Here is a 22,632-nt window from a genome sequence, read left to right as displayed (position 1 = left end):
ATGGTGAACAGTTTCTTCTCTCGTTGTGCCCTCACAACCAAGTACATGACCAAATCTGGTATGTGATCCTGCTTTATTACATGTGTTGTTCTTTCAGTAGTCTTTCATTCCTTTGGTCATTATTTATATGCAAATACAGAAGACAAAGCTTTATTTGAATTTTAATTAAATTTGAATAGGCTTCCCTGTAACATTGAATATGTTTTCACAAAAGCTGGCAATGACATGCTGATTGTACATGCAATTTGGATAGACGCAAGCATGATGGCCTTCATCTTGCATTGTCCAATAGATATGTCAAGGTATTGACCATATTACACATTATTATGTTCCTGTTGTAAAAAAAAAAACCTACATAACATTAGTCTAATATAGCTGTATTTGCTAATCCAACTGCAGACGTGACATTTGATCATTTGTGGTATTTTGTGCCCCCTATTAATGCCACAGAGCGACATATAAGTCACACATGCTAATAAATGTCTTTATAAATTACTGTAACATCGTTCTGTCCCATCGTTCTGGGCAAACTGAATAAACCTACAAAGTGAACAAACTGATTTGTGAAATTTGAGACCCCTAGCTGGTTCTGTGTTCACTAGTTTATTTCTAGGGGGGTAACAGGGTCTATGAATGAGTGAGGTGTGATTTCACATAGCCTACTAAATCTCTCCTACTAATGTTTTTTACTCACACGTGACACAAAACTTGAAAGGATTGTTTTCCCTGTGATGGTGCTGAAATAGCTATTCGTACACAATGATTCATAGTTTTTTTTCTTTTTAAGCTTTCTAGATGGAGACTGAAATGGTCACAACAGACCTTCTGTAGAAAGGAGAACTTTCCAAGAAATACCTTTTCATGATAAAAACACAAAGTTGTTGTGGAGTCAGGTTCCGTGAACGAAGTCCTTCGAAGAAGCTGCACTTTGGATGGATAAAGTTCAACAATTTGGAGCTGCATTGAGACCCCCATATCTCTGGGAATTAACCATATAGGGCCTTAAAAATTAACAGACCAAAAAAAAAAAAAAAAAAAAACAGAATCTAAAAGGATATTAAAATATTGGTCTAGATAATTTGTTAACAATATTTATAACTATTATTATTATAATTATCATTATTGTTTACATGTTCAAGACACAAATGTATGTCAAATTACAACAACTGTAGTTGGACAGTTGCAGAATTATATCAAAGCAAACTATAATACTATACAACAAATAAAAAGCAGTTAATAACTGGTAATAATTCATTGTTCATAAAAATGGTATATTGGTATAAATGTGATATTGGAAGTTGTGGAGGATAATGTAGAGGTTTTAACTATTACTATAATAATGATTATCTCTAATGTTCAAGAATCCTGACATCATTAATTGACGGCGCTTTGAAGTGACGCTAAAGGGAGAGAGGATATATAATTTCACTTGATTCAATTCCTCTGTCCTCGTGTCTTTTCCTTACGTCCTTCCCTTGCATCCTGAAGGGGTGGAGCTAAGACACGAGGAAAGGAAGCTAGGAAAGGAAACGAGGATGCAATAATAAGGCCCTGTCCCAAATGGCACCCTAAACCCTCAGGTCTTCCTCTGAGTCTGCATTTTCACGACGTAATGCCGCTTTGACTGCCGGGAAGAAGTCCGCTGCGTAACCCGCACCAGTGTGCTTATCGAGGGTGCATATCGACCTCAAAGGGCGCGCTCGCGAGCACCCTTCTGTGACCTAAAATGACAAATGGGCCACCATGTGGTCTCATAAACTTAACGGACACGCGCATGCAGCGGCCATAGGCCTTTATCACACTTCCTATTTCCGGTAAGTGAAGCAGTGCACCTCTACTTCCGGTCCCATCGCGACTCAATCAAAATGCGGGTGTAACTGCAGCGATCCCGTGCTCTAATACTAAATAATGACATCCTTACCTCAGATTTGACCATTTCCTGACACTAAAAGAATAGAGGAGAGCATGGGTGAGACTGATATGGTGGGATGAAGTTGTATGTTTGTGTGTTGTATGCATTTCCAAACTGCGGATGTTTACGTGTCTCATATCGTCAGCCTGCTGAAATGTTCCCATCCAAATGTGCATTCTGAATAATAAATACATTTCTAACCTGCCGCAGTCCAGTGATTGTCTTCTCATTAACAGTGTTTCTCTTACTAATCATATTTCATACCTGTTGTTACATTTTTAAATTAATTTGACTGATAAACACCCTTACGAAAGTTAACCATGGTTTTATTATAGTAAGAATGTAGTAACCATGTTTGTTTTTTTCGTGGATTGACTACTATTTGTATTAGTTTTACTACAAATACCATGATAAACTACAATAACCATGTTTTATTTTATTTGTAATAAAAACCATGGTTCATTTTCATGTAATAAATAGATGAATGAATGCGCGGTAACTGCCTTAAAGAAAGTAAACAATGTTAAGCATTTAATTAATCTTAAACAGTAATACGTTAACAGCATGACTGAATTTTGGCATAAACGTGTGAATTAAATATACTGTAGGCTACAGTGAAATGATTGTCACTGAAAAGTGACAGAACAATGACTAAAATTTGGTTTTAGTAAAAGGTTAAAAAGGCTTAAAAGGTTGGTTGCCTAGCAACGAGGGGGAGAGGACGCTGGCGTTGTCTGTTCGCCGCTTTTCCACCCGACTTTGGTTTAAATTGTAATGTTAGATTTAGATTTTATTTATTTTTTTGTTATCATAACTAGTAAAATCAGTCAGTGCTAATATTGGGACCGTTTTTTTTTTTTTTTTGGATCTTATCGTCTCAGATGACTCCACTCGGCTGTTTACAGTTGGTCGTTGGCAGTTTGAATGGATTTACTCATGACAGGAGAGGACGCCCGTTGTTACGTCTAAAAACTTTTTTATTTTTATTTTTATGGATTGTTACGGCTTGCTTCTAATCTGAAGGACATTTACTCACCTACCAAACTACACATTTCAGCTGGAGTTCAGATCAGACACTCGCCCCTTCTCCGTTTTCTCTAACTGAAAACCCTCTACCATGCAACAGTTGTTATTATGGTATAAGCATAACGTTTATCGACCAGTAATACGTTCAGTAAGTCTTACTAGTGTTGCTGCTCACTAGTAAACATTGTGGATTTGTATGTTCTGTACGGATTCCACCGACTCAAGCGGCTGTTTGCCTACCAGTTGCTATCGCTTGGGGATTCCCGTGACTGTTCGTCGCTACCCGTTGCCGTGGGGCTTTCGCCAAGGGTCGCTGCCGATGATCGTGAGGTGTTCACCCATTGTCACGGTTGTTTGCTTGCTGTGTCTGTTGGCTTTCCTATGTGCACCACGGGCGTGGCTTGCGGCTAGCAGACCACTCTCCACGACTGGCATAATGCTGAACTACTCAGCCATTCAACTTCAGAAATTCAACAACTATACCACTCCATCGTGTACATCAGTCATTAAACAACTTGGACTCCTTCGCCGGCCCCGTTACATTCACAGAAGTTGCCGTCGAAAGTTTGTTTTCTCCCGGTCTGATCACAACATCTCATCCATCTGGTCCGGCGTGCGCACCGTCGCTTCTCGAACACGTCATCAGGGCGCCGTCACTCCTAGGACTAGTAGCGCTGGAGTTTCCGTGACAACGCAACGCACTGACTTGGATGGAAACCGGAGAAAACATGGAGTGGATCTCAGTTTACTTCGGCCAATACAGAGACACACTGTTGCAACGAATATCAAGATTGAACTTTTTAATGCACAATCCATCACAAACAAATCTTGCCTCATACATGATCATATTCTAGAAAAGTGTTTAGATATGATGTGCCTTACAGAAACCTGGCATCAACCAGATGTTTATTCTGTTTTAAATGAGACCTGTCCCTCTGGTTACTGCTATTTACAGAAAGCCCGCAGCACAGGGCGTGGTGGTGGTCTGGCTGTCATCCACCGAAGTGATCTGATCTTGTCCCCTATAACCCTGCCTGAGCTGTCTTCGTTTGAATGCCTTGCATTTAAATGTAAGCACCCTCTTTCCACTACGATACTTCTTATTTACCGGCCACCAAAACCAAACCCATCATTCATCCCAGAGATGTCCAATCTTCTTTCAACTTTCTGTATAATGTCTGCTAATATCATCATACTTGGAGATATGAATATTCATGTCAACTCTTCAACCTGCCGTTTTGCAGCAGAATTTCTCCAATTACTCGACTGTTTTAATCTGACACAACTTGTCGATGCCCCCACTCATAACAGGGGTCACACTCTCGATCTAGTCATTACAAACTCTGTTTCTCTCAGCAATCTTCTGGTGAATGATCTGGGAGTTTCTGATCATAAGGTCATCTCCATGAAGATGTCTTCACTATCCAGCCTCATCAAGCCCAAACGCCAAATCTGCTTCAGAAATCTGAAAAACATCAACCTAGAGACTATGGCATCCGATCTCCAGCATCTCCTTTCTGTAAACTGTCTACCACTCATGGATTCAGTGGACTATTACAATAACACCCTCAGAAGCATTCTGGATCTTCATGCCCCGGTAAAAACCAGAACAGTCACTTTCACCTGATCAGCACCCTGGTTTACCGGTGAACTACGAAAAATGAAGACAGCTGGGCGTGCCATTGAGAGGAGATTCAAAACCACAGGTCTCACTGTGCACAAGCTTGCTTTTCGGGAACACCGAAAGGACTATTCAAAGTCACTTATGGAGGCACGGTCAACTTACTACTCAAACCTCATCAGAAATAGTCCCGGAAACTCCAAACAGCTGTTCTCCACCATAAACCATCTACTCAAACCACAAACCCCCTCACTTACAGAAACTACAGAAGAGCACTGTAATAATTTCCTGGACTTTTTCAAAACAAAAATAGACTCAATTCACTCTACCTTTCCTGGATCCTCACCACTATCCACCCTGACTATGCACTCACAGCCTGTAATTTCGGAGCCCCTACATCGCTTTCCAGAAATCTCACAGCAAGAGGTTGAGACGATAATTAAAAAGATGAAACCTACCACCTGTGCCCTCGACCCTTTTCCTTCAGCTCTAGTGAAAGTAAACACCTCTGTCCTAAGTCCTCTGATTACCACAATAATAAACAACTCCCTCCAGTCTGGCAATGTTCCATCTGCCCTAAAAACTGCCATAATCAGTTAATCATAATCAAACTTCTCAAAAAACCCACCCTTGACCCAGATGTGCTTGCAAATTATAGGCCCATTTCCAATCTCCCATTCCTCTTCAAAGTACTGGAAAAAGTTGTAGCTTCCCACCTCCAGGATCATCTCAAATACAACAATCTTTTCGAAAAATTTCAGTCTGGCTTCCGCTCTGCACACAGTACGGAAACGGCCCTGGTTAGAGTCACAAATGACCTACGGATGACAGCTGATGCAGGTTCACCATCCCTCCTCATTCTCCTCGATCTGTCTGCTGCATTCGATACAGTGGATCATGGTATACTCCTTAACCGGTTGCATCAAACCACTGGACTCACTGGCACTGCTCTTAACTGGTTTAAATCGTACCTCACTAGCAGAACAGAGTACATTTCACTTGGAAGTGCAAGGTCCCGGCAACACACAGTTACCTGCGGGGTTCCTCAGGGGTCAGTCCTTGGCCCCATTCTCTTCATCATTTACATCCTCCCCCTCGGCCATGTCATTAGCCGCTATGGAGTCTCATCTCACTGCTATGCTGATGACACACAACTGTACATGAAATCAGAAACACACAACTCCATTTCAACAACAACATCTCCGTCTTCAACACTCACCGCCTGTCTGGAGGAGATAAGGATGTGGATGAAGCACAACTTCCTCCAGTTAAACAGCTCTAAAACTGAGGCAATTCTTGTTGGCACTCCACATCAAACCCAGTCTTCCTCCATAACTGGTATAACACTCTCTGGTCATGACGTTCCCCTCTCCACAACTGTCACCAATCTTGGTGTAAGATTTGATCCACAACTCAGCTTTGAAGCCCATATCAAAAACCTCTGCAAAACATCTTTCTACCATCTCAGAAACATTGCAAAACTCCGTCCAACGCTATCCTTAGCAGATGCTGAAAAACTGGTCCACGCCTTTGTCTCCTCTAGACTGGATTACTGTAACGCACTTCTCACCGGGATACCTAACAAAAGCTTGCAGAGACTGCAGTACGTTCAGAATAGTGCTGCTAGGATCCTGATGAGAGTTCGAAAATACGATCACATCACACCCATTCTCCATTCACTTCACTGGCTTCCTGTTACCGCCAGGATTGACTATAAGGTCTCCCTTCTAACCCACCAGTGCATCTATGGAAATGCCCCCCCCTATCTGAAAGAACTACTCACACCTTCAACTACAACTCGATCAACAAACTCAAACCGCCTCCTTCTCCCCAAGACAAAGCTCAGCACTATGGGTGATCGGGCTTTCTGTTCTGCCGCTCCTCGGATTTGGAATGCCCTCCCCGACCATCTGAGGGCACCTCAAACTACTGAGACTTTTAAAAAAGGACTAAAAACATTTCTTTTTAGGAGAACTTATGACTTTTAACCATTCAATCTATTAGTATTTTATCCTTCTTAAATGATCTTAACTGTAGCACTTTGAGATTTGTTCCAAATGTAAAGTGCAGTACAAATAAAATGTATTATTATTATTATTATTAAAATATTAATACAAATCAATATGTTCATTCAGATCTTATTCGTCAGGTCTCACACACACTTAATCGCGGACACTATTTAGACGTGCACTGACACCGTGTGGTGAAATAATCACGTATGTTTACGACCCTCGGCTTATGTCGGATTAAAAAACTACAAGTTCAACAGAGTTTGGAAAATCCTGTACACAGTAATGATCAGTTCATCTCTTCTCCTGTCTCGGAAAATGTCCGGATTTTTAAATCATCCTCCAGAAGCTTATTTTAATTGTCGTTTGTTCAGCTAGGTGTTCACAGCACATTGAAAACATGCATAACCGGAAGAATCAGCACACTGCTTCGAGGCGCACTTCCGGTATTCAATTCCTCTGTGATAAAGGCCTATTGTCCACAAGACCACACATGAAGTGTGCCATTTGGGACAGGGCCGATGAATTGAGAAGCACCCCAGGTGTTTATATATGGTGGCTGATGAGGGCTAATGCGGTTCAGGTAGCTATGAGTTGGAGTAGATGTTGGAGTGTTCAGTATTTTGGTGAGGCTCCCTCATGTGGCAAGTGAGGGGTATGACCGAGGTAGGTGCTAATATTACAATATTTGTCTGTTTAAAATATGTTTCTTACAGAAAACAGGCAGATTTATAGTACAATCTGATCAATTTATTGTAAATATATACACAAGTGCTAAAGAGTACAAAAATCTTAAGTGCGACATGCAGTGCAATGTTGAATACAATATACACAATACACAGAATACTAGGCACAGTATAAAAAGAAAACATAATATACATACTATTTACCATAAAATAATACACAATATGCAAACTGTACCAGGGCATTAAACAGTTTAATTTGGAATGTTTAAAAATAGAGCCTAGAAAAGGTAGCCTTACTTGTTATGGCGTCAGTTTAACCACATATAAAAATACCTAGGTGACAAAATAATTATCTGTGGACAAAGGAAAAAAAAAGGTTGAGTCAAATAGCAGAACAATAAAACATGCTCTTTTTGCAGTTCCCCTATTATGGATATTTTTTTTAATTACCTTTCATGTAGTGTGTAACATAGTTCTAAGTGAATGAAAACATCCTGCAAAGTTTATCTGAAAGTGCACTGTAGATAAAGTTATTGTCTCTTAAAAGAGTCGACTTTAAGCTAATTTTTTTTAAACGAATCCCAAGTCGTTTCGCTGTGACATCAAGACGAAACATTAGTATATTGTCCGTCCACTTATTGCGTGCACAGACACCAGGGAAAACTTGAACCACCTCAAACACTGCAGCTGATTCCTGTGGATACTGAATAGCATCATGTCGAGATGTGATCTGTGCTCTACAATCTGTGTATTGTGTTTCATATTTTGTAGGTCTCTGGCTAACCGGCTAACTCACATTATTATGGTCTTACTGAAATACTACTGTAAATTAGCTCTGAGCTGCAGTATTACCTAAAACTGTGTCTATTAATGCAGATTGTCTGTCATTCTTACTACTTTGAGTAAAGATAAAGGACGGAGCAAGATTTGTTTAGCAAACTTGAATCTTACATCAGTCATTCACGTTAGTGCTCGGCAAACATATGTGCTGTTATTGATACAGTTCCCGCATGTGCACCGCAATAAATTAGAAACACACACACACACAGGTTTGTTAATGGACGCACACTTGTTAATGCTGATGGTGAGGAATTACATTTGAAACATCTCATATTGTACCTCAAACTGAGTAGCATCACTGAGAAATGTCCTGCTCAAGGTTGGGGTTGAAAAACTAGTTCTTCCAATGTTTCATCATCGATTCGGACTTGCGCTGGGATTGGTGTAAAATCGAATCATAGAACACTGTGGTGATGCGCAATGTATGAGAAAATGAGAATTTTTTTGACCTTTGATGCATGTAAACCTTTTGTTGAAGACCTCCAAAACTAAATTAGGGACCTTTAAAATAGCATAATAGCTTTAAAACAGTCTGTTGTTACAGTTCACTGTGATTAGTGTAATTCAATTTCTGAATGACTTGTCATATGCCTTCTTATGTTACTTAGGTGTTTGTAACTCTTTCCACACTCAGTGCATATGTAAGGGTTCTCTTCTGTGTGAATCCTTGTGTGAGTTTTAAGATGTTCTTTACGAGTGAAACTCTTTTGACACTGGTGACAACTGAAAGGCCTCTCTCCAGTATGAATTCTTCTGTGTCTTATAAGGTCACCTTTATGTGTGAAACTATTTCCACACTGAGAGCATGTGAAAGGACTTTCTCCTGTGTGAATTCCTATGTGATCATTAAGGCTTCTTTTATGTGTAAAACTCATTCCACACTGATGGCACGTGAAAGGCTTCTCTCCGGTGTGAATTCGTACGTGATCCTTAAGGTTTCCTTTTTGTGTGAAACTCTTTCCACAATGCTGGCAGGTAAACGGCTTCTCTCCAGTGTGAATTCTTATGTGAGCCAAAAGGTGACTTTTTTGTGTGAAACTCTTTTCACATTGAGGGCAGGTAAAATAATTTGTAGACCTCTTTTGTGACAAATTCTTTCCCGTCTGTGACCCATTAAACGAATCTTGTCCAGTTTTGAAACTATGAGTTCTGTGATGCTGATGTTTATCCTCAACTTCATTCAGTTCTTGACTTTCCACTTTCACTTCCATCACCTCTGAAATGAACATGTAATTGTCATATATTAATCAAAAGGTACAAAAACAATTATACAACAGTTCATACACAGTGCGATTTTAGCTGTCAGTAGAGCCTTTTTTCTTGATGATGAATTGATCAATTTGAATTGATTAGTGCTTACCTAATGGCACGTTTGCATTGTGTTAGGGTATATTTCATGCACACAATGTGGATAAGCAACAACAGGTAAACATGTCAGCTGTGTGGATGCTAGGGCTGGGTTGACAAAATCAATTTCCAAATTTTTATTGATTTTGATGAAACAATACTGATTTTTTAATTCCAAGATCAATCTTTTAGTTAGTGAGGCACAACATATATATACTAATTTTTAATGTTATCGACCCAATAAGAACATTTGTCTGATATATTAAAGATGGTAAATAATGGATTATTTCCTTCAGCTGAGACACTTCAGATGCGCACTGTTCGCCATGATGGTTTTGAATTGCTTGAAATATGATTAAAATCACTTCAAAAAGGAAAATACAGTTTAGTGCAACATGTGCAACCCAGGTCTGTCCTATAGGCTACATAAAATTATAATGATTATATTTGTGTGCTTGGGACATGGCTTTTAAATGGTAAGATTTTTGTTTTTTGTAATCAAAAAATTATATACAAATTTTCAAAATGTTCATATCAGTGCATCACTGCTTTCAGCTGATGCATGAACAAAACTTACCCAAACATTATTTGTATTACACCTCCCATCCAATAATTGCAATAAGCTTTGTGCTTGTTACTTTTGATATGAAACAGATTCTCCGTTTTTAAATTAGGTACATTTTATCACAACATTCAAACAATGACACACTCTTTCCCCGCCACTGATGAGATTTTCAGACAATCTGTGTTTTCATGGTTATGCGGTAGGAGGGGTGCTGTTACAAAATCTTTTGAAATGGTACAGCAGGTGTTCTCAACTCTAGCCCTTGAGGTCCACTGTCCTGTAGATTTTAGCTCTAACCCTAATGTGGGCCCACTTTACGGCAGGGCCCCTTCTCTCTCCATAACAGTGGAAAAAAAGTTTGCAACATTTTGATTGGATCTTGGTGGACTAACGCAAACCACAGACTGTCCAACGCCATCAGATAAAGATGCTAGGGCAACAGCCAGACAGGGCAAGAAGAAGACCTTTGGTACCAAGCCCGGGAATGACAGGACTTCTCATTGGTCCATAAGCAGTTTCTGCCCTTCACCCATCTAGAGACTAATCCCTAAAGTCTTGGTCTGGGACTGTCATAAAAATTACTCAGGACCTCCAGATGCAGCAGTAGTGGGTGACGCAAAGAGAGACCACAATGATCCATCCAAATACATATAGAACTGTTTGTAAACCTTAAAACTGATGCAAACTGCACACATCCATTTCTCAACTTGTAATAATGTGCTATAATTAGAGTGGTATGGTGGATTTCCTCAGGAAATTCAAGCATGTCTTTGCGTCATTATATCATGTCTGTATAAGAAGGAGATTGGCTAGTAGGTTATCGCATGTGAGGAGCGGATCACATGTTCTGCAGCGGATCATTTATAGCCTTTTCTTACAGCAGCTGGAGTAATTAAACGTATCATTTTGATGGTGGATTTTAATCCAGAAAGGCCCAAATGACATCATCAGTGGCAACTGGAGACCTGTGGTCAAAAGCAAAAGAATAGACTCTACGTAATCTACAGGTAACGCTAATACACACTAAATACACGTAGTCACGCAATGCTAAGGTTGTTAACATTAACAATTTGAGAACAAAGTATAACAACAATAATAATTTGAATGGTTGCATAATTCTTATTTAGGCTATACTCCAAGACGTAGAATCTGTGATTCTGAAGTATCCACACCGGTGCAGTAATACCTCATACTCGGCCACACATACTCCTCAAAACATTAGATTAATCCGCGCTGAGGTGCCACCGATGCACAACTCGCGTACAGATGATAACTCCGCAAATAACTGCAATTGATGGTTTCAAACAGAGATGGCGACACAGAGGCAACTTAAAGACTGCAGCTTTAAGGAAACTTTATTTTCACCTTTTGGCTAAATTAATACTTTTAGTGAAAAAATAATTTTACTTTAGCTGCATCAATAAATAAATAAATTATTTTTTGCAGAAATCAGACAACTTCAAAGATGTAAATCAGTATTTATTAATTGTTTTATAAAGATAACTTCTGGGGAAAGTAATGTAATCATTGTAGGTTTTCACTGAGTTCACTGTTTGCATTTATTGTTTTGATGCACAGCGTTTTCTCTGAAAGTGCCATTTATGTATTTATTATTTCTTTATACATTATTGTCTTTATAAATACAAATAAGGGTATATAAAATACCCATAAATAAGGGTCTATCAATACAAGCCTGTAAACATGAGTCAAAAACATCATCAGAACTTTCTCTTTTTCTTGTTTTTAAGCAGCCCAAACCTAAAGGTGTATGGAACAAACTTCACCAGGAAGTATGTCTAATGCATAACCAAGAGATGAAAAGCAATTCCAGCACAGATTGAACAATTGAGGCATGAAGCTTTATTACTTTTTTGTTCAACATAAGTATTTAATGAAGAATCACAAATGTACACCAACCTCTTTGTTCCTCAGTATCTTCATTTTTTATTTTGCATGGTTGTGGATCGCTCCTGTCTTCATTCTCTTCTCTAATAAACTCCATCTTTTCAGTATTGCTCCATGAAGAATTTGATGTTTCAACAGAAGTTATTCCTGGCCTTTCTACCTGTTGGATGATGAGAATATTTGTGAGTTCCTTCATGAAACAGAAGCAGAAGCAGTATTAGATGCAGTGGCTTCTCTAAAAACGAAATGCAGTAAAAAAAAAAAAAAATACAAAAAAAGGTCTGATCCCTGGTTGAATGATGAGATCAGGCGCTGTAGACCTTGCAGACAGGCGGAAAGAAAATGGAAAAAGGATAAACTTCAAATCTCTTATGACATCTTTAAGGAAACTTTAACTAAATTTCTGAGAACTGTAAGATTGGCTAAATCGAAATATTTCGCAGAACCTATAGAGAAAAAAATCGAATAATCTAAAAACACTTTTTAATATTATTGTAGTAAATTATTCCACTAAGGTAAATTTAGTATTGTCCCCAACTTTATGTGAGAATTTTCTTGACTACTTTATATCTAAGATTGAGGCAATTAGAGTGGATTTTTCACCAATGACTTATAAACCCTCAAGTTCTGCTCGGCATACTGCAGTTTTTAATCAACTTGAATTGATTACATTTCAGTGGTTACAAGAAGTGGTAAGCAAATTAAAGCCTACTGGCTTGGTCGGGAATATGGTCCCTCCATGCCTTTTTAAAGCTATTTTTGAGGTGATTAGGCCTTGTATTCTGCAAATCATAAATAAAAGTATTTCCTGACATGTTGAAAGAGGCATTTGTGCAGCCTTTGTTGAAGAAACCAAATTTTGACCCGACTGCCCTGGCTAACTTCAGACCGGTATCTCCTCTTTCATTTGTATTTAAACTTTTAGAAAAGGTTGTTTATTATCAATTATATAACATTTTAGACAAAGTCTATATGTTCAGATTTAGGAAACACCACTCAACTGGGACAGCCCTTGTAAAAGTTTTTAATGATTTGTTGCTGACTGTGGATGCTGGAAACTCTGTCATAGTTTTGTTAGATTTAACGTCTGCTTTTGACGCTATTGATCATTTAGTTATGCTCTCACGGAGTATGTGGGGGTTAAGGGGAATGTCCTGAAATGGTTTAAATTCTATATGACTGTTAGAAGCATGGTAGTTAATATTGGGGCCTGTTTCTCTAGAGCAGCAGCACCGGTCATTTGTGGAGTGCCTCAAGGCTTCCATCCTTTCTCCTATTTTATTCTCTCTCTATATGATTCCTTTGGGAAATATTTTCAAGAAATATAATATTGCTTTCCATTGCTATGCTGATGATGTACACGTCTATTTGCCACCATCACATGAAATTGGGTTAGAATCTCTTGTGGCCTGTCTTTTGCAGTGAGGAAAATAAGTATTTGAACACCCTGCTATTTTACAAGTTCTCCCACTTAGAAATCATGGAGGGGTCTGAAATTGTCATCGTAGGTGCATGTCCCCTGTGAGAGACATAATCAAAAAAAAAAAAACATTCCAGAAATCACAATGTATGATTTTTTTACTATTTATTTGTATGATACTGCTGCAAATAAGTATTTGAACACCTGAGAAAATCAATGTTAATATTTAGTACAGTAGCCTTTGTTTGCAATTACAGAGGTCAAACGTTTCCTGTAGTTTTTCACCAGGTTTGCGTACACTACAGGAGGGATTTTGGCCCACTCCTCCACACAGATCTTCTCTAGATCAGTCAGGTTTCTGGCCTGTCGCTGAGAAACACAGATTTTGAGCTCCCTCCAAAGATTCTCTATTGGGTTTAGGTCTGGAGACTGGCTAGGCCACGCCAGAACCTTGATATGCTTCTTACAGAGCCACTCCTTGGTTATCCTGGCTGTGTGCTTCGGGTCATTGTCATGTTGGAAGACCCAGCCTCGACCCATCTTCAATGCTCTAACTGAGGGAAGGAGGTTGTTCCCCAAAATCTCGCAATACATGGCCCCAGTCATCCTCTCCTTAATACAGTGCAGTCGCCCTGTCCCATGTGCAGAAAAACACCCCCAAAGCATGATGCTACCACCCCCATGCTTCACAGTAGGGATGGTGTTCTTGGGATGGTACTCATCATTCTTCTTCCTCCAAACACGTTTAGTGGAATTATGACAAAAAAGTTCTATTTTGGTCTCATCTGACCACATGACTTTCTCCCATGACTCCTCTGGATCATCCAAATGGTCATTGGCAAACTTAAAGACGGGCCTGGACATGTGCTGGTTTAAGCAGGGGAACCTTCCATGCCATGCATGATTTCAAACCATGACGTCTTAGTATATTACCAACAGTAACCTTGGAAACGGTGGTCTCAGCTCTTTTCAGGTCATTAACCAGCTCCTCCTGTGTAGTTCTGGGCTGATTTCTCACCTTTCTTAGGATCATTGAGACCCCACGAGGTGAGATCTTGCATGGAACCCCAGTCCGAGGGAGATTGACAGTCATGTTTAGCTTCTTCCATTTTCTAATGATTGCTCCAAAAGTGGACCTTTTTTCACCAAGCTGCTAAGCAATTTCCCCGTAGCCCTTTCCAGCCTTGTGGAGGTGTACAATTTTGTCTCTAGTGTCTTTGGACAAGGGATGGCGAAAACTAAACATTTTCTTGACCGACCACCGAGCCTCATTAGCCGGTTAACTGATTAGTTTAAAATATGCTGAGCTATTTGAAATAACAGCCGCGCCTGCAATTTCGCAACTCTGTCGCATCTCTCTGCCACTCTGCCTCGCGCTCTCACACACACACTATCCCGGCGCCGCCACCTGCCTTCCACTCACGTCACTTTTTCAAAATCCCCTACAGCGCGAAACATGAGTCCCGCAAACGCGGCGCCGAGGAGCTTGTTTGTAATCGGAGGACAAATGGCTCCTTGGTTTCGAAATGGTTTGGGTACAAGGTGATCGCGTTGAAAATAAAGGCATTTGTCTAGCGGTAGAAGCTCATTTGAAACATTGCCGCGGCTCATTTAAGAAAATGACAGCTCCGAAGAGACGGCGCTTTAGTTCGAGGTAGTGCTAACAATAATAAAGAAAGATGATGATCAACACCTTATGTGTTACCACTGAAATGTAGATGTAATATATTTCCAAATGTAAGCCCATCTAATGTGGAATGTTGTCTAATAGACTGCAACACGATAAAACCAATGGATAAAACAGGCACCTTCAGAATGCGTAAAAGACGCACCGGCCAAGGCAGGTCTAACTCACTGTGTGCCTTCTAATTAAGCACTGTATCACACAAGTTGCAACTTACATCTGTGTCGTTCTTTTTGGTGAAATGGTCCCACACACTACTTTTCTTTGCACGCTTCATACTGTCGTCTGCCCTGGCTCTAACAGCAAACCTTGTGAGCGCGCAAACCCAAACGCTGTGACCTCGCGCCAAATGTTTTTATTGGTTTATTAAGTACAAACAGTGGAGTTATGAAGAATTGAGTAGGGGTGCTCCGATCGATCGGCAACCGATCTCGATCGGTCGATAATCGCTTTGGGATGATTGATCGGCGGTCTCCAAAAAGGCCGATCTCATGAACTGATCGCATGCTGACGACACATAAACCCCGCGCCTGCCGTGAGAGCTAGGGCATGATATGCAGCGACACAGTCTCATTCTCTTTCCAGCGCGGGTAAAATAATTATAATGCTGAAGGTGAGGTATTCATATTTCTATATTAAATAACTTACGCAGTCATTTGAAAACGTTCTGTGGGACGTAAGTTCACAAACAGCGCGCGTGAATCACCACGTGCACGCTCTCTCTCTCCCTTTCAAAATGATCAAATGGCTTCACATCAGCGCATCGCATGTGCACTAAAATCGAGCTGCACAGTTGACACAGGATTTGCCACTTTGCACAATCGAGGCAGTGTCGCATCGTCACTAAAGTTTATCATTTGCATTTATTTTTAAGTCTTGCCAGTGTTCAAACCGCACTCGCGCGCACGGTCTGGAGAGACACACACACACAGGCCATCTCACAAAAAGCTTGCGAGTACAAATTGCGCTGAAATGGTCAGATACACACAAATGTATGTACTAAATTACCATCTTGACGTGTGTGCACGTAAACCCCCGTCGTGACTCGCGAGTGAACTTTTGTGCAACTGCATGTAACCGTATCCGTGTTCGCTCTTAAAGTGACAGCTGTCGAATAAACTGCTGCTGTCTCTGAGTTTCTCTTTGTCTTGTGTTGTTTGATGAACCTTTATGACACTCAACTTTTGCAACCTTAAGTGTAAGGATTAATCTAATTTAATTTATTCAGGGAAGACCAATATTAATTTACATTTGATTTCTAAATGTCTTTAGTATTTCTTACCTCAGTACTAATGTTAGACCTACCTGACATTTTTAAAAAAAAAACAAAAATGCACTGCATGATCAAATATTTAGGTGATATAATTATATACATTTATTATATACATTTATTTGGGAAAGATGGCCTACAGTAGCCTTAAGTTATCTCATTTTCTAAAATAAACACTTGGTGGTTCTTCAAGATCTTGACTCAGTTATTTTAGAGTTAGTTTCATTTCTACAAATGGTGCAAACTCTGCAAGATTATAGATAAAAGATTGCCATTCCCCTGCCATTCTGTGATCGGCAGTGATCGGCAATCGGCAGATCATGATCTTGGTGATCGGTAATCGGTGATCGGCCCCAAAAATGCTGATCGGAGCATCTCTAGAATTGAGTGTGAGGGATTTGTTCACTTCACACAAAAAGATTTTGGAATGAGATGGCTAACTGTAGTAGCGTTTAGTCCACTGTCTATAATAGCCTAATTTAGAGATCACTTTTTTTTTTAACCGACAACAAACAACTTTGATCGGTTAACGTTGATACGGTCAACCATCGGTCAAACGGTCATCGGTTAACATCCCTACTTTGGACAGCTCTTTGGTCTTGGCCATGTTAGTAGTTGGATTCTTACTGATTGTATGGGGTGGACAGGTGTCTTTATGCAGCTAACGACCTCAAACAGGTGCATCTAATTTAGGATAATAAATGGAGTGGACGTTAGGGATGGGTGATATGGACTTAAAAATTTATCCCGATATTTTCTAGTATTTATTGCGATAACGATATCAGTGACGATAAATGTAGTATCATTCCCCATGTTTTTGGATACAAGTGGAAGCTGCATGCATTCTTGCGAGTTTCAGAAAAACAAACAATGATCTAAAGCAAAACGTACATGTCATCAAATAGGCTCCTATACGTAATACATAAAAATAAATAAATAAAAATAATTTTATATATATATATATATATATATATAAAAAAAAATAATTAATTTTTTTTTAATGTAAAATTCCACACCAGCCTTTTCAGAAATGGAAAAGTTGCAGATATAATTGTCTTCTGTAAAGGTGCAGGTAATGTTTAAATAGTGCAACTGTGCTAAAAAACATCACACAATACAAACAATAATAATTTTGAAATCAATGACAAGTTTTACATGTAAACCGATTCTGTATTTATTCATACACAGTGCAAACAGTGGTAAAAATAGCAGAAACAGCAAAAGTAATTATCCCAAAAATGTCTTCAGATTACAAAAAAGTTGAAAATAATGATTTAATGATAGAACTTCAGTAATTTGAGTTGATAAGATAATACCACAAATTCTTCTACTAATAAAAATAAACTGCACTAAGGAATAATGAGCTTCTGGGTTCATGAATATTAATCACGTTGTCAGCGCTCATTCTAACTGATTTGCTGAAATCAAAACAGGCACAGTAATAGGTGCACGCCAGCCAATGAGATTCCCGTTTGTGCATTCGTTTCTTCCTGTTCATGAAAGGCTGAATAATTCCAAATAAACGCCATTATTTTACAGGAAAATACAACAAAGGATATTGTTTACATGTAGCACGTCAATTCTGTGTGGTATAAGACTCTCTCGCTCTCTCTTTGAGTGTGTGTGAAACACTGAGCGCTCTCAGTCGCGCGCCTCACACTAGTGTTTAATGTGCGTCAAATACACTGCGCATTCATTGAGATGAACTGAAATAGTGTGCTTTACCAATCGATTAAGACAGAGCGAATCTCTGAAGCGCTCAGTCCAAGTGCTCAGCGAGTGAAAATACATCTGTATGTACAGGTTCAGATCGCCCACAGGTAGCGCCTAGTTTAGCTATGAACGCTTCCGCCATAGTTGTTTTCGCTCTGCACGTGAGATGCGGATTCAGTGCCGCCGCGCTTAGGGCACCGAGTGCTGCGGGGGGCACCACAAGAAAATTCTATATACAATTTGACGAACGCAGCCACCGCGGCCATCATAAAGTAAACGCTTTAAGCATCAAGAGACGGCCAGCGGTGGCACAGTGCTGATGGGTCGCGCTATCAACTAGGCTTTATCGTTGTTATCGCGGGAAGTCAAATTCTTATCGTGGGGAGAATTTTTACCGGTATATCGCAAACGATAAGATATCGCCCATCCCTAGTGGACGTGGACATTTTAAAGGCAGACTAACAGGTCTTTGAGGGTCAGAATTCTAGCTGATAGACAGGTGTTCAAATACTTATTTGCAGCTGTATCATACAAATAAATAGTTAAAAAATCATACATTGTGATTTCTGGATTTTTTTAATTTAGATTATGTCTCTCACAGTGGACATGCACCTACGATGACAATTTCAGACCCCTCCATTATTTCTAATTGGGAGAACTTGCAAAATAGCAGGGTGTTCAAATACTTATTTTCCTCACTGTAGATCTCAAAACATGGTTGGCTTCTGCTTTTTTACATCCAAACGAAAACAAGCCTTAGATTATAGTTTGCGGGCCTAGTGGAGCCAGGGGTACAACACAATTAGATTTTGGCTCTTTGTCACCTCACGTCAAAACGTGTTCGAAATTTAGGTTTGTTTTTTGGCAGCTCTCTAAAACTGGACAAACAGATGAATTGTTGTAAAGTCAAGTTTCTTTAACCTGCGTAATTTAGCTAATATGAAATCATGTTTGATGTTTAAAGGCCTTGAAACTGCGATCCACGCTTTGATATAAGGGTGTGAACCTACACTGGTCTCACGGTTCGGTTCGATTACGATTATCATGCCATCGATTCGGTTCAGTGACACGATGCATCACAATGCATTGACGATGCACTGCATCCTTGTGTATATCATTTTGTCAGTCAGTTATATGAACTGAACCTTTAATTTTACCAGCTCAAAGAAAACACGTTTCTTGAATGTATCAAACATCAAACAAAAGACATAAGACAACAGGAGCGTTTAGAACAAATACACAATGTACTAAAAGCCACATCAGGAGGTGGTCTGGGCCGCATTACAGTCAAAACTAAAGTCTAAATGCATCTAGTTGTTGAAAAATTTTACTCCTCCCAACAATGCTAAGAAATAAACGTGTGAGAGTGTTATGGGTTATATGACATGTTATAGCCAGATATGACAGCGCTACTGAAGCACACATTGCCGCAGACGAGCAGCTGCGTATCTCTTCATTAAGCCAGCGCACAAACTACCGCAAATAAAACTGAAAGCAAGTCGCAGATGCTCAACATACAATCATATTCATTAAAAGTAAAGAAACAGAATGATCTTACCAGTGCTGTTGCCGCGCTCTCTCCTATTACGGTCTTTGATTTTGAAATTAGCTGATGATTAATAAAATGCAGCTCATATCTGTTGTTTTCGGTGATGTTAACTCCATTAAATCTGCATATAGTGCGGGAATTGGAGATTGGATTTATATCCGTTTTGCAGAGATACATTTATGTGACCAAATGTAAATGAAATCGTTTTGATAAATCAGATAGATATCTGATCTGTAAAAGCATGAAGTGACCAGGTGTAAACAGGCCCTTTAAGAACTCTAACGTTGATATAATTTGATCCATTTTTGGCTGAGCTGGGTCCACCTTGACACTGACAGGCGTTAACAGCTCACGATGAAAAACGGCTGACATGGTTTCTCAAGTTAGTGGTATTATTACTCCATGCATTACACATGATTTACACACAGCGTGTGTCTTCTCCAGGTCGTGCTTACCAGGTTGTTCATAAAAGCTGCAATGTGCCCAGAAGTAGTTGGAGCATTTTTAATTACTCGCACTCACATCTCGCCTCCCTCTGCCTTTGTCTGCTACCGCGACAACGCACATACGTGACAAATGACGGCAGAAAAGCGTCAGTACGTTATAATTCGTTATGGTCTATTACTGAACCGATACCAAATCGTCCTCGTCTGCATCAAATAAACGATCAATTTCGACACCCCTACTTTGATAACATCAAGACTTGACTATTGCAATGCGTTATATATAAGGGAATTAGTCAGTCATCTATTTTTCATTTGCAAAAAAGTTCAAAACTCATTACCCCTACCCTGGTTTCCCTGCATTGGCTTCCAGTCTATTATAGAATTGATTTTAAACTTTTGTAATTGGTGTGCAAATCCTTACATGGACCCGGACTGGCCTACCTCACAGATCTCTTAAAGTGCCCCTGTTATGGTTTTTTGAATATTCCCTTTCTTGCAGTGTGTAATATTGCTGTCTGTGAATGTAAACGTTCTGCAAATGTGTAAAGTCGAAAGTGCACGATAAATAAAGTTGTTGTCTCCCAAAAGAAAGAATCGTGATTTTTTTATTTTTAATAAATTTAAAAAAAGATTTAAAACAAACTTCTTTCACGTTGTCAATTATGGGGTATTGTTTGTAGAATTGAGAAAATAAATTATGAATTTAATCCATTTTGGAACAAGGCTGTAACATAAAATGTGGAAAAAGTGAAGTGCTGTGAATACTTTCCGGATGCACAGTAAGTATGATTAATTACTGATGTATATATTTTCTACTGTGTAGTTGTACGTTTTATATTGTGTAGGTCTCTGGCTAACCGACTAACTCACGTTATTATGCAATAAATTAGAAATAGCCTACACACACTAACAAACAATCAAATAACATTATTTAATTTAATTGGTAACAGCCATATAGTGTCTTATTCTAGTTTAATTTATAGATCGAATTTAAAAAATATAAAATGAAAGCTGAAGCATATAGCCTATACATTTACAAAGCCTGTAAATGAAAACCAATAAGACATTTGACAACAGAACAAGCACTGAAGGAGAATATGGAGAGTTGTCTGTAATATTTCTGACATGATGTGGTGAGATAATTTGTATATTGTATAAGTGTTTATCTGCTAAAAAATACTGAATCATTTTATTTTATATAATATTTTTCCCTGTGGTCAGTTGCTTTACGGGTTGGGTGTTGCAAATGGGCTTTAAGGTGAAGTTACTGTATTCTTTGTGTTTATTATTAAAGTATACATTATGAGTGCTCATATTTTTTCGTTTGTCATAGTAAAGATATTATTAATATTAATCATATTAATTTGGTTTTCAGTGAAGACTGAGGTCTTTCTGCATAAATGCCATGGTACATATTTGTTTTTAAAATTTGAGCTGTTTATACATTTATTTAAATTATAACTTTAGCTATACATAATTAAATGTCCTATTCGTTTTCATATAGAGAAATGCACGTTTCATGTTTATTTTGAATTCCATATAATTAAGTGCAATATCTTCTATATTTAAATATGTCACATACATACTGTCTTGTTAAGTACTATTTGTAACTATCACTATAACATCCATCATATAGTTTGAGGTGTTAAATTGAATTAGAGAAAACACAAGTCAACAAAATATATAACACTGTTCTAGCGTTTTGGGGATATTTTAATCCCAAAAATCTTACATATTATGCCTTTATTACAACACATATTACAGTATAGTTCAATACCTCATTTGGCTGAAACAGCACAGGCACAGCTGATGATTTCAGAAGTCTTCTTGGCTTTCCCTTCTCTGGCTCGTAATCCTCGGAGGTGAAATGTTCGCTGCACAGCCTGGATTTCTCGATTTTTTCCATGGGTGTATTTACATCCCAGCGAATAGCGAGCAGCCACCGCTTCAGTCGCTCAGGATCATTCACAGGGAATCGATGAAACGTTAATTTTCCATCTCCCGTTGATGACAGCTCGCGTAATCTTAAGACTTTATGTTTTCTAAAGCATCCTGGATAGACGCACGAACTCACCATTTTAAAGACTAATAGAAATCTACAGTATAGCTTAGCTAAAACAACTCGCTTCTTGACGTTGTTTTCACCGGAGCTTACGCTACGCCTACGTCCAACGTTTTTGGGGCTTGAAAATCTAGGGTCCCATTCACTCCCATTATAAAGATTGGAAGAGCCAGGATATATTCTAATATAACTCCGATTGTGTTTGGCTGAAAGAAGAAAGTCATATACTCCTAAGATAGCTTGATGATGAGAAAATTATGGGATAATTATCGTTTTTGGGTGAACTAACCATTTATTTACTGAAGGATACAAAACCGCAGACCTCTCCTCAGCCGAGTAAGTTAGACAGACACACTAGTCTGGTGCAGCATTATAACGCCACAACACAGATCAAAATAAAAGTCTTCTTTAAATACGTTACAGGATCTTTTTAATTTGGTGAAATGCATATCGTTAGCCTCATAGCATAATTGCCTAAGTCATTTGTTGGCCCAATTGAGATATCTGCCTAACTTTACTGTGAAAAAATACCTAAAAATGTTTTTTTTCTTGTTTACCAAAAACATTGAAATATGAC

The 22,632-nt window shown here is 39.0% G+C and overlaps 1 protein-coding gene across 1 annotated transcript; it reads right to left on the bottom strand.

Annotated features, from left to right (window-relative positions):
• Positions 1–7,299: 7,299 nt before the first annotated feature.
• On the bottom strand, positions 7,300–22,440 carry LOC307127272 (uncharacterized protein). Its single transcript, XM_079818403.1, has 3 exons — positions 21,771–22,440; positions 11,924–12,071; positions 7,300–9,310 (listed from the first exon to the last, which is right to left on the bottom strand). Exons 1-3 carry the CDS (start codon positions 22,068–22,070, stop codon positions 8,649–8,651), a joined length of 1,110 nt encoding a protein of 369 aa, XP_079674529.1. The 5' UTR covers positions 22,071–22,440; the 3' UTR covers positions 7,300–8,648.
• Positions 22,441–22,632: the final 192 nt, after the last annotated feature.

The sequence above is a fragment of the Gobio gobio genome (assembly GCF_949357685.1).
Source record: "Gobio gobio genome assembly, chromosome: 6".
Lineage (NCBI taxonomy): Eukaryota > Metazoa > Chordata > Actinopteri > Cypriniformes > Gobionidae > Gobio > Gobio gobio.
This window is presented reverse-complemented; position numbering and strand designations above follow the sequence as displayed.

Coding starts and splice junctions, on each gene's coding strand:
- LOC307127272 (XM_079818403.1), bottom strand. CDS start 22,070: ATGGTGAGTTCGTGCGTCTATCCAGGATGCTTTAGAAAACATAAAGTC. Junction 12,072..21,770: donor TGCTGTTTCAGCCAAATGAG/GTATTGAACTAT, acceptor ATCATCCAACAG/GTAGAAAGGCCAGGAATAAC. Junction 9,311..11,923: donor AGATACTGAGGAACAAAGAG/GTTGGTGTACAT, acceptor TGTTCATTTCAG/AGGTGATGGAAGTGAAAGTG.